Source organism: Protomyctophum bolini (assembly GCF_963924005.1).
Source record: "Protomyctophum bolini genome assembly, chromosome: 9".
In the NCBI taxonomy this organism is placed as follows: domain Eukaryota; kingdom Metazoa; phylum Chordata; class Actinopteri; order Myctophiformes; family Myctophidae; genus Protomyctophum; species Protomyctophum bolini.
The window spans coordinates 40,218,132-40,231,375 of record NC_137870.1 but is presented as its reverse complement, the minus strand read 5'-3'; the positions used below and the strand labels follow the sequence as shown (position 1 = coordinate 40,231,375).

At 44.1% G+C, this 13,244-nt stretch overlaps 1 protein-coding gene across 1 annotated transcript in view; it reads left to right on the top strand.

The window, feature by feature from the left end:
* Positions 1-929: 929 nt before the first annotated feature.
* Positions 930-13,244, top strand: part of gucy2f (guanylate cyclase 2F, retinal) — a gene marked incomplete at both ends in the record, with an annotated part of 35,043 nt that continues 22,728 nt past the window's right edge. The window contains one exon of the mRNA XM_080772959.1: positions 930-1,671. Within this exon, the coding sequence (XP_080629085.1) occupies positions 930-1,671 (742 nt within the window). The remainder of the gene's footprint in view (positions 1,672-13,244) is intronic.

Here is a 13,244-nt window from a genome sequence, read left to right as displayed (position 1 = left end):
TCGTCAGTTAATCTTAATATCTGATGATTTATGTTGCGAGTGTGGTGGGAAAGGTATTCACTTCTTCCTTAGAGCAAGGTTTAGTTTCTCCCCAACCCCAGCCTACAGTATGTAGCCTATGCTGTCAATCCTCTTATATTGTGCCTTACAGAATATGGATTAGGTTAATGAGTCTGCGCCTACGATGGACATGCTCTCAGGTCACTTTGAAGGGATTGAATGGGCCTAGAGCCCATCTAGACCTGCTTTCTTATTAATTAATATATATCTTATAGATTATTTGAATGTTTTTTTATTACTTTTCCATTCCCAATGTTTGGACCGGTTAACTCAACACTGTGGGGAAACAATCGTTATTGGGAAGTACTTTTTATTTTATTTTATCCCTGTAAGAGACTAACTAGAGAAAGCGAAATTGTGTAAAGTGTAAATTGACACGATAGGTCTGTTATGGTTCCTTTTCAACCTGGGAGATGTTGCCTGCGAGTGGAGTGGACCTGTTTGCGAACAACTAAACTGTGGGACATAAGTAGCTCTCCAGGGTGCTGAAGTGGTCTCTGAACGCAACACATTGAAGATTTGCCTGTCGCTCAGCCTATCTCAACATCATGACTTGTGGTGAGATTCGTGAGAATAAACCTTTTGAGTTGAGTTCAGTGTGACTAGATGTTTGGAATGGTGAAGTGGGAATTGCGTGAGAAAATCGGAGTGGGCAGTTGTAAGATTCTCTTCGGAGTTCGAAGCTGTCCAGGCGTGCCAGACATGGTAAGATTACACTTTTAGTTCATATTAAATATTACACATTTTTCGATTCATTGGACTCCTATAATAAATTATGTTGATCTGTTTTGTAGGTGTCTTTGGACTCATCTGACCATGCTATAGTGAATATAAACATTCACTATTAAGGATATCCTGGAAGGAAGAAAATGCAACATCTTCCTGAAAACTTTAAAAGGGCGTTATGGGAGTTTTCCAACCATCCATGTATACCTGTGATCCGAAGGAATAATCTTGCAATATTGCCATTGCATAATTTTGTGCTATGGATTCTCCTTGGAACTTTGATGTTTCCATGTTGCGTCCGATGTATAATATTCAAAGTGGGTGTTCTTGGGCCCTGGAACTGCGACCCAATTTACTCCCGGGCCCTACCGACTGCGGCAGCCAAACTGGCTGTGGGCAGAATAAATGAGGACTACAGTTTAGATCTGGGTCTGAAAATGGACTTTATTATTCTTCAAGAGCCATGCGGGACCTCGCAAGCTCTCACCACCTTTGTCTATTATGAGAAGATAGCTGATGCTTTTGTGGGACCCACGAACCCGGGTTATTGTAACGCGGCCTCGCTTCTGGCCAAGAACTGGGATAAGGCTATCTTTTCTTATGGCTGCATCAACTATGAGCTGGACCGAATCGTTGGCTTCCCGACATTTGCCAGGACTTTGCCATCCCCCACAAAAATCTTATTCACCGTGTTGAAATTCTTCAGTTGGGCCAACGTTGGGGTAGTGTCTTCCAATGACGACATATGGATGGAAACTGCCAGTAATGTGGCCACTGCTCTCCGGAATATGGGACTTCCTGTTGGTATAGTAACATCTATTGGGATAAACGACACTGAGATTGAGAGAACACTGAGAAGAATCCACGCTGCAGGAAAGATAAAGGGTGAGTCTGCATAATGAATAATTTAACTCTTTGGGAAGTATAAAAAACAAATGCTTGCATCCAAGGAAGGAGAACATATAGTCTCCTGGGATCTGATATTCTATCAGTGGGTATCTCACTACTGTCTTGTGAGCAATGGAAAACAAATAAACAGGCTGTCTTAGATTGTGTTGTTGTCAAAATCAACAATGCATTGTATGAACAGCCAGAGTTGGAGTTTAATTTTAGGCATTGTAGTTTAGTTATATATTACTGAACAAACACTCTATAGCAAGTATTACTATCAGACTACTAACAGGAAGACTGCATTTAATAGGGGGAGACTGCAAACCTGGAGCAGGGCAGGCAGAATGGCCCAAAGTGGCAGAGTTTGACATCTTGTTTCAAATGACAAACAATGATGCCAACTGATGATGTCACTGGTAGGCTCTGAGGCTCTGAAACATTCCTGTAATGTAGAGTGAGTAGACAGAAATGGTGGCATCTTATAACTAGAACTGCACTCTGTCGAGTGCCTATACTTGCTTGTTGCACACAATGGCCGACTAGTGTGCAAGCAGAACGCGCAAGTACTACAGTATATGTCGATCAGTGTCGGGTGGATTAAATAATTTGTAAGTTGATTAGCGGTATACTGTGGTTACTTTGCGTATGCCCAATTTGATGCGTATGTATCGTAGCTGCATATGACGTCAGGGTATAACTGGTACAACTAGCTATCAATGATGACGTAATAAAGTTGTGGATTAAACTTTAATGATAAAGGAGCCAATGCCATGGTGTAATTGGTTTTTGATGGTGACGTAATAAACGATGTGTTTTAGTGTTGGTATAGGATTAAAGGTAATGCCCCCATGTATAAATGTATGTAATCTGACACCACTGCCATATCAAGCACAAGTAGTCATTACGTCATACGCTGGCACGGCGCATACACGTCAAACAGCGACATGGACGAAAACTATTGCTTGTGTGCTCTGCTTGCGCAAGTAATGAATATTAGTGAGGCGCAATTATACGAGCATAAGGTTGAAAATGGGGGAAGTGGTCTTTTAAGGATGTTGAAAGAGAGCTGCTCTGGGAGTTTAATTTCCAAACAGCCTAATGCGCCAATAAGTTCCTAACTTTTCCTCTTACATTTCTTCCCAAGTGAATTCCTAAGAGAAGTCCAGTCAGATTCATGAAACGTTCTTAAGTAGGCAGCATTGTTCGTAAGCATGTTCTTATGATGATGAATCCAAATGAAATCCTCGTAACTTTGGGGTGTGCAAGTTCATTCAAATTATCATCATTTATATCCTAATTAGCATCCTAATTACCATAGGGAACCGCCCCACCAATCCCATATAAGGCATTGGGAATTCACTTTCCTATACCTGTGTTCACCCAGGTGGGTGTGGTTTTGCATGACTCCATGGCCTTGCCTGCAGTCACACCTGTGTGTGATTGCAGCACACAGAAATCACAGGACCTCACACACAGAAATAAAGTTCAGTGAAAGGGTGGGGTGGGGGTTATGGCCCGGGGTTGGTATGGTGCTTGCCTTCAACTCAACTGGTCTGTTTGGGTTGGATTGGAATTGTCAGGCCCGTTGAAACCTCTAAAGTAGTGGTCCTCAAACATTTTCATGTCAAGGACCCCCAAATTGACATGTATTCTGCAGACCCCCACCTGAAATTGTTTTCTGCTAGGGAAATGTTTTGAAGATTTATCAAAATATTTCAAAAATAGCCGATCTACAAACTCAAAATGGGCAGTAATGGGACGCATTGTGAGCTTGTAGATTGGCTATTTTCAAAGTATAAAATGGGTTAAAGTGGTAAAATGTTCCATATTTTGCTGTGGACTGCCTTGAACTCCCTCAAGGACCATGCAGAGGTTTTTTTCCTTTGTTTTCAGATGGCACTTAAGAACAAAAAAGGCTCCCTAAGAGTAGCCTGGGCACCATTTCATTTCAGTATATGATCCGGGCTGGAGCCGGATGATATGCTTACGTCATGTTGTAGGCAATGGTTTGCCTACAACAAACAGGAAGCTGTTTGTTGCTTCCTGTTTGATTAAAAGCAATAAAAGCTCTCGTAAGCGAGAGCTTTTATTGAGAGGGAAAAGGAAGTTGTCGCCGCCTGTTCATCCTGTCTGGCGACTACAAAACAATACTACAACATGACGTAACCACATCATCCGGCCCCAGCCGGGATCATACGGACTCCGAGGCGGTGGAAAGCCTGGTGAGGCGAGGTTACCCTAAGAGTGCTCCACAGTGTGCGTAGATTATGTTCTTACCTAAGAACAAATGACAGCTAAGAAAACATTGAGGGATCCCAAAACCTTCTTAAAAGTGGGACAAATTTCCTCTTAAGAACTTCTTAAGAACGGTTGGCGCATGAGGCCCATGTCTTTTGGCAGAATAAAAGCAAAATAAAAGTGTAGTAAACATTTAGTAGAGGCAGCAACGTTTAACCATTTAGTTGACTGCCCATGCATGCACATCCCTATAACCTCTACTTCACCTAGGTATAGTACCCCAAATCATTCTGGTAACATTTTGATCCAGATTTTTACATAATTTGAAAACAAGGCAGCCACAGAAAAAAAGCAGGCGTGAGCCCTCCTGGTATGCCCAAGTGAGGCACTAGCAGAGCGAGTGCCCGCACCAAGCAATATGATGCAAGCAAGGCTGCAAGCAAGCAAGGCTGTTGACTCAGTGCCACCTGAGTTTCATACTGATAGGCAGGCCCGGATTAACAATGGAATTTAGTGGAGCTTAAGCGCCAGGGCCCGCAGCTTGCAGGGCCCGGTACGAGACTATAGGTACAGCTGTTGCTTCTGTCGAAAAATATAATGCAACACAGGAACCCCCGCTAGTGTTTTTGGTCGTCCGACAGTTTCTGTAGCAGTTGAGTTTCCCTTGGTTGGTTCCTATATGTAAGCTAAAAAAGGAATATAAACACAAGACCTCGGCGCAAAACTTTATATTTACCCTTCTCTAAACCAACAAAAGTGTGTTCTTACACGCTCCATTTCACGAATTCAGCACTCGTGAGTAAATTAATTTAATTGCTATTATGAAAGTTTTCAGTGACGTTGCACCCACAACTTGGTTGCATTGTCGTCAATAACTAATCTGTTCCATGCCAGTCTTGCCAGAACAGAGATGGTGACTTTAGTAAATCTGAAAAACGGTATTAACACCAGAAGTGGAGCTTAAGTCTTTCTCAACCGTCCGGTTCTGTAATACATTCTCCTATTAAAGGTCCAATGACACGCCCCGAAATTAATATGGGTGGTACAGTACATCACGTGGTCTGACTGAAAACAGTTTGAAACAGGGCTACGGCGCTAGCAACAAGTGGCTACTAGGTCAGGCTAGAGTTTTTGACGGTACATTTAGCGTCATATTGGCTATAAATGTAATTGAAAAAAAGGGTGGAGGGTGTGTGTGTGTGTGTGTGTGTGTGTGTGTGTGTGTGTGTGTGTGTGTGTGTGTGTGTGTGTGTGTGTGTGTGTGTGTGTGTGTGTGTGTGTGTGTGTGTGTGTGTGTGTGTGTGTGTGTGTGTGTGTGTGTGTGTGTGTGTGTGTGTGTGTGTGTGTGTGTGCTCCTCACTGTATCCATCATGGCCATGAACAAATAGCTGAAACCATGTCCCACATCTTAAATGGTTGCCATGTTTACAGGGGCCATTACATATGTAGGCATGACAGAATAGTGGATTTGATATCGAAAGACATCTCTTCCATTTTCAGGTCCTCCATCATGCTTTATAAGCATTCTACTGTGAAGCCGAGGATGTTTAACCTGTGAAAACCATAGAGAGGTGTTCATTCTCGAGGTCGGCTGTACCTTTGACTATAGCCTGGAAGAAGCCTTTCTAACCAAAGTGCTGAAGTATCAGCAGCTAGTGCAGACCATCTCACAGCTAGGCTACAGATGTAAACTTTTAGTTTTTATCTTTCGGCAGCCTAGGGCATGTGCATAAGTTGGTTGTGAGGGGCTTACAAATGGCCGGCCTTTCCAAAAGGAGAGCCAAGCAGTTAGCGAGGTATTGCTCAGTTTCAGCCATTATAGGAAGCCGCTCAATTTGGGGGAGGCGCTGTTTCCTTTATCCATGATTTATGTCTGCTGCCCTAGCTGTGTCCGACATGTCAGCTGTACTGTATGTAACGATGCTTTGCCGTCCATGCACGTTGTAACTGGCTGCTCTCCCACTGTCAAACTGCACTGGCAGTGTTTATGTCCTTTGTACAGTAACAAGGTATTCCTGTACTTCTCATTATGTGGACATAAATAAACATTTCAAATGTGTGTGTACACACATGCCCAGTTCAATGCGGGGACCAGAGAGGCTCTACGTCCCCCGCGTGTGCAGCCTGCATGACCACTGACCGGAAGAGGCTCAGTGCCCCGGCGGTGAGAGGGGGCATCTGAGACGGGCTAGACTACATGTTGTCATGCGGAGCGACGCAGCGATAAATCATCATAGCGATATTGATTATTACAATGAACAAGCATGAACACACAGTTGACTTGAACAATGTTGTGGTACATAAGATATTTGAGCCCGCATAGAAGTCGATGGGGAAAGCTTATCACACTCTGACGTCATCATCATGATAGCATTGTTTGATAGCCGTTCTTATCTCCCGAGGGGCGTGTCACTGGGCCTTTAAGGAGGCAGGCAGCTTTTTGTTTAGCTTGTAAGCTCAGGACCTGAATAGCCTTGTTCCAGGAAGGTATGATATGCGTGGTGCATCAATCAGCTGTTTGGCTGTTGAATATAGTATGAGAAAATACATGAAACAGCATCGTTTTTTCCCCATCTCATCATTGCCATGCAATGTTTCTTGTTAATGACTGTATTAATAACCATAAAGTAATCTCCTTGTCCTTACATAATAGTTTAGCAGAGACTGAAGTTGGAAAGGCTGTGCCCGCAGTGCCTGGCTGTGTCTTGTGTGTCAGCGGGCAGCGCAGGCAGTGGTGGATATGCACGCTGAACGCATGCATGTTAATTAATTAACTAATTAATTGGCTGAATCTGTAGGGCCTTTTGATTTGGTGAAGCGCCAGGGCCTTGAGAGGGGTTGATCCGTCACTGCCAGCTAATCTATTTTGAATTGCACAATTGCACTCGTACTTTGACAATTATATTAAATGAGACTACTTTGGGCCGGCTTATAGCGGTCCACGCCGGTCCAGGCACCGAGGCAGATAATCCAGCCTGACGGCGTGTCGCGGATTCGAGTCCCGATCCCGACGACCGTTGCTGTGTGTCACCCTCCCATCTCTCTCCCCATTTCCTGTCACAGTACATCTACCTATCAATAAGCATACAAAAGCCCCAAAAAATATTTATGATACCTATTTATGCTCTTCAATATTGTTAAAAATAGATAAATGAAAATAAACTGGCCATTGTAAATGTGAAATTGAATCAATATTTAGCAATTGCATGGCCTATTTCTCACATAAAATGTTATCTGGCTGGGCCATATTCTGTAGGCCTTTATAGCCTATCTCTGCTGTCGGGCAGAAACCAGCTTACTTCAAAATGCTTGTTTTTTTAGGAAATTACTTTATATATTGTCAGAGGAGTTAGCTGGTTTTGTCAAAAGCGCTTTGTAATACTTTTCATTGGTTCAATATTGTTTTAACCAAAAACACAGACGTAAAGGGTGTTCAATAGTGTTGATGTGCTCCAGGTCTGCAGCCTCCCCTTCCCTCCGGTATTAAGCTCCACTCATCACCCAATGCATGCTGGGCTGCAGGGTCAGCACAGGTTGATATATCAACCTGCTGACCTATGCCTATCGGAGCCTTATATTGGAGAGTTGCGTCAATGAGGGGGCAGAAACGCACGGTTCATGTACAACTCAAAATAGTGACAAAGGCTCATAGACTTCAGTGCATTCCGTGAACCTCCAGTTCAGGGCTCTGTTGTTACTATTCAAAGGTTCTGTAGAAGATCGGCCCGATCTAGTGCATCTATAGTGCATAGTGAAATAGTGCATCTCCTTATATCGGATGCACTATTTCACTTTAAAGGCCTCATACTCCAGTTTTAGGTGATAAGGATGACCTACGAAAACCACAACCAACAGGTTACTGCTGCAATCACGCCATGTCCTCGTCGTGGGCCATGCTGATGTGTTCCATTTCCATCTGCATTAATCACGTTTATAGCCTATCAGGCAAAGGTCAAGTACTGTACTGTTCTTCAGGATTCCTGGCCCTGCCCCAAAGTTATTAGTGCAGCCGCACTCGGCAGCCGGTGAAAACTATATAGTTCTCAGCAGGCCCGAAAATGAAGGCCCGGCCGCTATACCTGGGCCCTCATCAAACCGTGTACACTCCAGAGAATGTCCCCCGCTACCACCCTTTAGATCTCCATATACTGTATGGAGCTGACCTGTTCTGACATTCCATAATGTTGACCTGACCTCGTCAAACACTGTACACTCAAGACATGCTCCTTATATGGCCAGTACAGAATTCATTCCATGTTGGTCTGCCACCCAGCACTCGCCCAGCAGTACAGTACAGTACAGTACTGTACAGTACAGTACAGTACAGTACAGTACAGTACAGTACAGTACAGTACAGTACAGTACAGTACAGTACAGTGCAGAAGACGTCAGTAATAGAACAACAGGCAAATAGGACAAAGTAATCTAAAAGGAAAGGTGCAGGATCATGTCGGTGATGCAAAGGCTTGTGAATATAAAAATGTTTTAAGTCGTGATTTGAAAGACTCAGCGGAGGGCGCAGACCTAACGGCGAGGGGAATGATGTTCCACTGTGTGGGGGCTGCGACGGCAAAGGCGTGCGGAACCCCTAAGAGACCCCTGTCTGCTGACCTGAGGGTCCTGGTAGATCGAGGGGGATAGGATAGGAGGTCAGGTGATGTAGGAGGGGGCCAGCCCATTAAGGGCTTTGTACACAAACAGGAGGGTTTTGAACTGGATTCTGAACCGGACCGGCAGCCAGTGGAGAGAGGCCTGGAGGACAGGGGGTGATGTGATCTCTCCTCCTGGTGCCGGTCAGGAATCTGGCTGCTGCATTTTTAACAAGTTGTAGACGGGACAGGGATATGACTGACTAATCCCAGTGTATAGAGGGCATTACAGCAGTCTAACCGGGATGATATTATTAGTGCGTGGATGACTATTTCAAGGATGCGTGCACGGCGCTTCTCGCCCTCAGGCGTCTTACTGGTGTATGGTGTCATAAGTTGTCTACTTGGACCAAGCCCTATACCCGAGCACCAGAGCCAGTTGAAGTTTGAAGTGAGGCGCAGTTCGCTGCAACAAGCGCATGTTTGATTAACACTGTATACACTTACCAGCAGTAAGACGCCCTGAGGGCGAGAAGGGTGAGGTCGCATTTCCCCCCCCCTGGGAATCCCCCTCTGGACGGCAGACTGCTGGAGGAGTCATCAACATAATGGAATGAATTCTGTATTGGCCATATATGGAGCGTGTCTTGAGTTTACAGGGTTTGATGAGGTCAGATCAACATAATGGAATGTCAGAACAGGTCAGCTCCATATATGGAGATCTAAGGGTTTGAGGTTTGAGGTCGGATGAGTTGCTGGCCGGCTCCATATACTGTATGCAGATCTTGGCGATGGTCCAGTCTTCTCCATGTACGGTTATCCAGGGTTAGATGAGGTCAGTGTCGTGATCTTCATAATATGAAGATCACCATATATTATCTCCATTATATTATATGGAGATAAGAGCTGAAACGTCCGTTTGTTGCTGCTGCTGGGGGTAAACCTTTAATAAATAAAAAATCCTAAATGGATAAAAAGTTAATGCTGGAATTCCTTTCTATAGACTACCCGATATTCTTATATTGTGAACTACCCGACTTGAGTGCTTGCTTCTCCTCTCCTCAAATGTCTACAGAAAGCCGGCCATATATGGTGGCATGACGTGTCACGAGGCGTGAAGTCACAAGGCGTGACCATATATGGAGGCGAGATGTCACGACTCGAAGCGTGACCATATATAGAGGCATGACTAACATACGGATATGCAGGTTTTCATAGTAAGTGCGACCTATGGTCACAAAAACATGACTTGTAGTCCCCAAAACCTCCTAAACTACTACAGTCTTAATGTCTGTGCACATTCACTTCAGAGCTGTTGTATAAGTCAAAGAGAACAATGGAGAGAGTTTGATTTTATTTGTTGTTACAAATGTTTGTCAGTTCATGGCGGCAAGTTCTTACTTCCTCTTGCAAAGGACTCGCAAATGGAGTGTGTCAACGGGACATGACCTGGCATGTTACATTTGACATTGCAGCATACACATGATACGTTTATTTTGTCCACTTTCATGTTCATTGGAATGTCCACCCTGAGCCTCTGAGGCCATGGGTTCAATTCTCACTCGAGTCATTTAAAAGAATATACATATATATTATTATATAATTATTATATTTAATCAGCTAAAACACATTGATATAAAGTCCCTTTTTCAAGTGGGAACTAGCCAAGAAGCAGGATAAAATGACACAACTTTGACATGCAAACTGCCTCCCCCTGGCCAGCCGGGGCGCCTGATGGAGGGGAAAGGAATTGGTTGGAATAACGTGTTCCTCCACGCGCTACGTCCAACCAGGGAAACTCCCCCCTGTCAGGTGTAAAGGAGCAACTTGGACACTCAGGCATGAAGGAAGCATGAGTTCAAGTCCGTTGCTCTCCCCTTGTCCCCCATATATGGGGACTAGGTTGTATTGGTGGAGGGTGTGTAGAGCACAGGATCACATTAGATGATTGACACAGGGGTGAAAAATGGGTTACAAAATCGTGGGATAAAAAAATATTTAAAAAAAACTTTGACATGCATTACAAAACAACCAACAATAGTACATCCATGATACCAAAATACCAACAATTACATACAAAATCTCTAAAGTGATACACTTTAAAGATGGAGTACCGTGATTTTCCCTCCCCATTGCATCAGGTACTATGATTATACTAAGGAGGATTATTATTTTATATTTTTTCTCCAAAAAGTGTTAAAATTATTATTTCTTTTGCTGCTTTTTTTGGGAAGGTATTATTCTTCCAGTTTGGGGTAAAGGACGTTCTGGTTTGAGGGTTCCAGCCTGATGACTATAAAACAATGACTACAAAACAATGACTACAACATGATGTAACGATATCATCCGCTCCCGACCGGATCACACAGCAATTTAGTAACACAGACCTTAAGACCAGGCTTTCCTGGAAGTGGAAAGCCTATAGGCCTATAGGATAGAGTATAGGCCTATACCTGAGGCCTGCAATGATACAAAAGTGCATGTCCAATTGTCCATGTATGCAGGTGGTGCCATCATTGACTAGGCTGTCCACCAAAGTGTTTTTTTCTGGGCACAGAAAATGTTTTAAATTGGTTTTAAACCCTAGCTGTGGTCAGCAGGAGCAGGACAGCAGGACAGGCAGGGAGAAGAAGTACAGACATTCTTGGTGCCCGTCTCTGCCAGCTTGTCTATAAACAATATTATGTAGCCTACCTCTCCGAATTGTGATCGTCATTATCATGTTCCCCGATACAGATCCATCCAAAGTGGTGACCTACTTACAGTAAAAGCCTGTGGCTCCAGTGCTCACTGTTTGGCTATTTTAGCCAAACACCAGGAGGCAGGAGCAGATATTCCATCCAGATGTTTTGTCTGGTGAACAGGTTGGGTTAAACTTTTTGGCCACTGCATGGATTCGATTATCCTGACCTAGATGTAAATTCATAACCGCTGGAGTCACATATTTGTCTCCACCAGGCCGAAGGCATGGGGAGAGAGTATGTTTTGCACACGTCCGTGTGTGTGTGTGTGTGTGTGTGTGTGTGTGTGTGTGTGTGTGTGTGTGTGTGTGTGTGTGTGTGTGTGTGTGTGTGTGTGTGCGTGTGTGTGTGCGTGTGTGTGTGTCCGTCCGTCTGTCTGCGAACAGCTAATCTCCGGCACCGTTAACCTGGTCGATGTAAAAATGTTCACACACACTCCCTGGATGCCAACAATGAACCTCTGCCCCAGAATCCAAATCATCGTGTGATTTCTGTGAAATTGTGCACGCACATTCCCACTATAGGCAGAGGAAGAAATGCCACATGAACATTTTCAACTCAGCCTCATGGTGGCGCTATAACTCGCCGAAAAGTGTTTTACCTCTAACTGCACGGATCTGTGGATAACTTTGTATGCCAACTCCCTAGAGGCCAAGGAAAAACCTTTGCCTAGAATTTGAACCGATTTGAACCGAGCCTTTACGTCCCGTCTTTTGTCAGTCGCTCCATGTTTATCAAGGAAGTTGTGCGTGTGCGCGTGCATGTCGAGTGAACTGAGTCAGTTGGAAATTTTCGACCAGGGGAGGCGCTAAAGCTTTTCAACTTCCTTGAAAAACATGGAAGCGACTGACAAAAGAGGGGACGCAAAGGCTCGGTTCAAATCGCTATAGTTGGATTTTCTTGGGCGTTGTTAAGGTTGAATTAGTGTAAACCCTTTCTGCCCCTTCACGTTTTGGATTCATTGTGGCGAAAAGGGTAAGAAGCGTGTATTGTGGTAACTTGCGCCGTTTCTGAAACGCGGTGGGAGGGGCCCAGGGTGTGACCTCATCTCGGAGCTACAGAATGAGCGTAGGGAGAGGGCACATATGGGGCTAGGGTTCACAGTACACTGTGTGGACTTCTGTATTGCAACGCGGGGGACTTTAACTGACAAGTGAGAGTGTGTGTGTGTGCAGTACACATACTATTTACCCAGCGTGTGCGTGCAACGTAACTAGGGCGGCGAAATTCTAGTGGCTTACAAAAGATAAGGTACTTATATAGTCCCATAATATCACGCTTGGGTCCTTCCATTCATGTGATACACTGTGATCAGAGGGTTTGGCTTCCTCATACTTATATAAATAACAAATGTCATTCAAATTCCCAGGCTTTTGCTTCCAGTCTGCCCCTGCCAGTTCTATGTATGTATGTTCATGTATGCTACGTCTGTACTATGAATTGGAATTTAGGCTTATAACATCATGTTCTCCCTAGTGACAATTGCCACACTACTTTTCAATATGTTCACTGTTCAAAGATGTGTCTCCAACTGTGGTTACACCATAATGATGTCATGAGTCATGGCAGACATTTACCCCTTCCCCCTGAATCCCCCATGCCTTTTCATACAACAACAACATTGTCATCACATGATTCAGACAGAAAACAGAGGGAGGTCCTGGCTGAGATTTGTGCACTAATAAATGCACTTGTCTAGTAGTTTAACTATGTTATGTATTATGTTAATTCAATTTGTTGAGTTATAGCCCACTGACTGAATTTACTTTTTGTCAGAAATGCATAAAAACAAAACCCCAGACAACAGACAGCAGGCAGCCCATTTATAAGGTCTTGCATTTTCAAATCCTGACAATCCTCTGGTGTACAGACAGTACTGTAGAATTTCTACTCATTTCACAAGTTGCATCTTGTTGTCCGCGTTCAGGCAATGGCAACTGGAAATGACACAGAGAGCAAACACACACAAGACTTATAGGACCACATTGCATGGTCAACT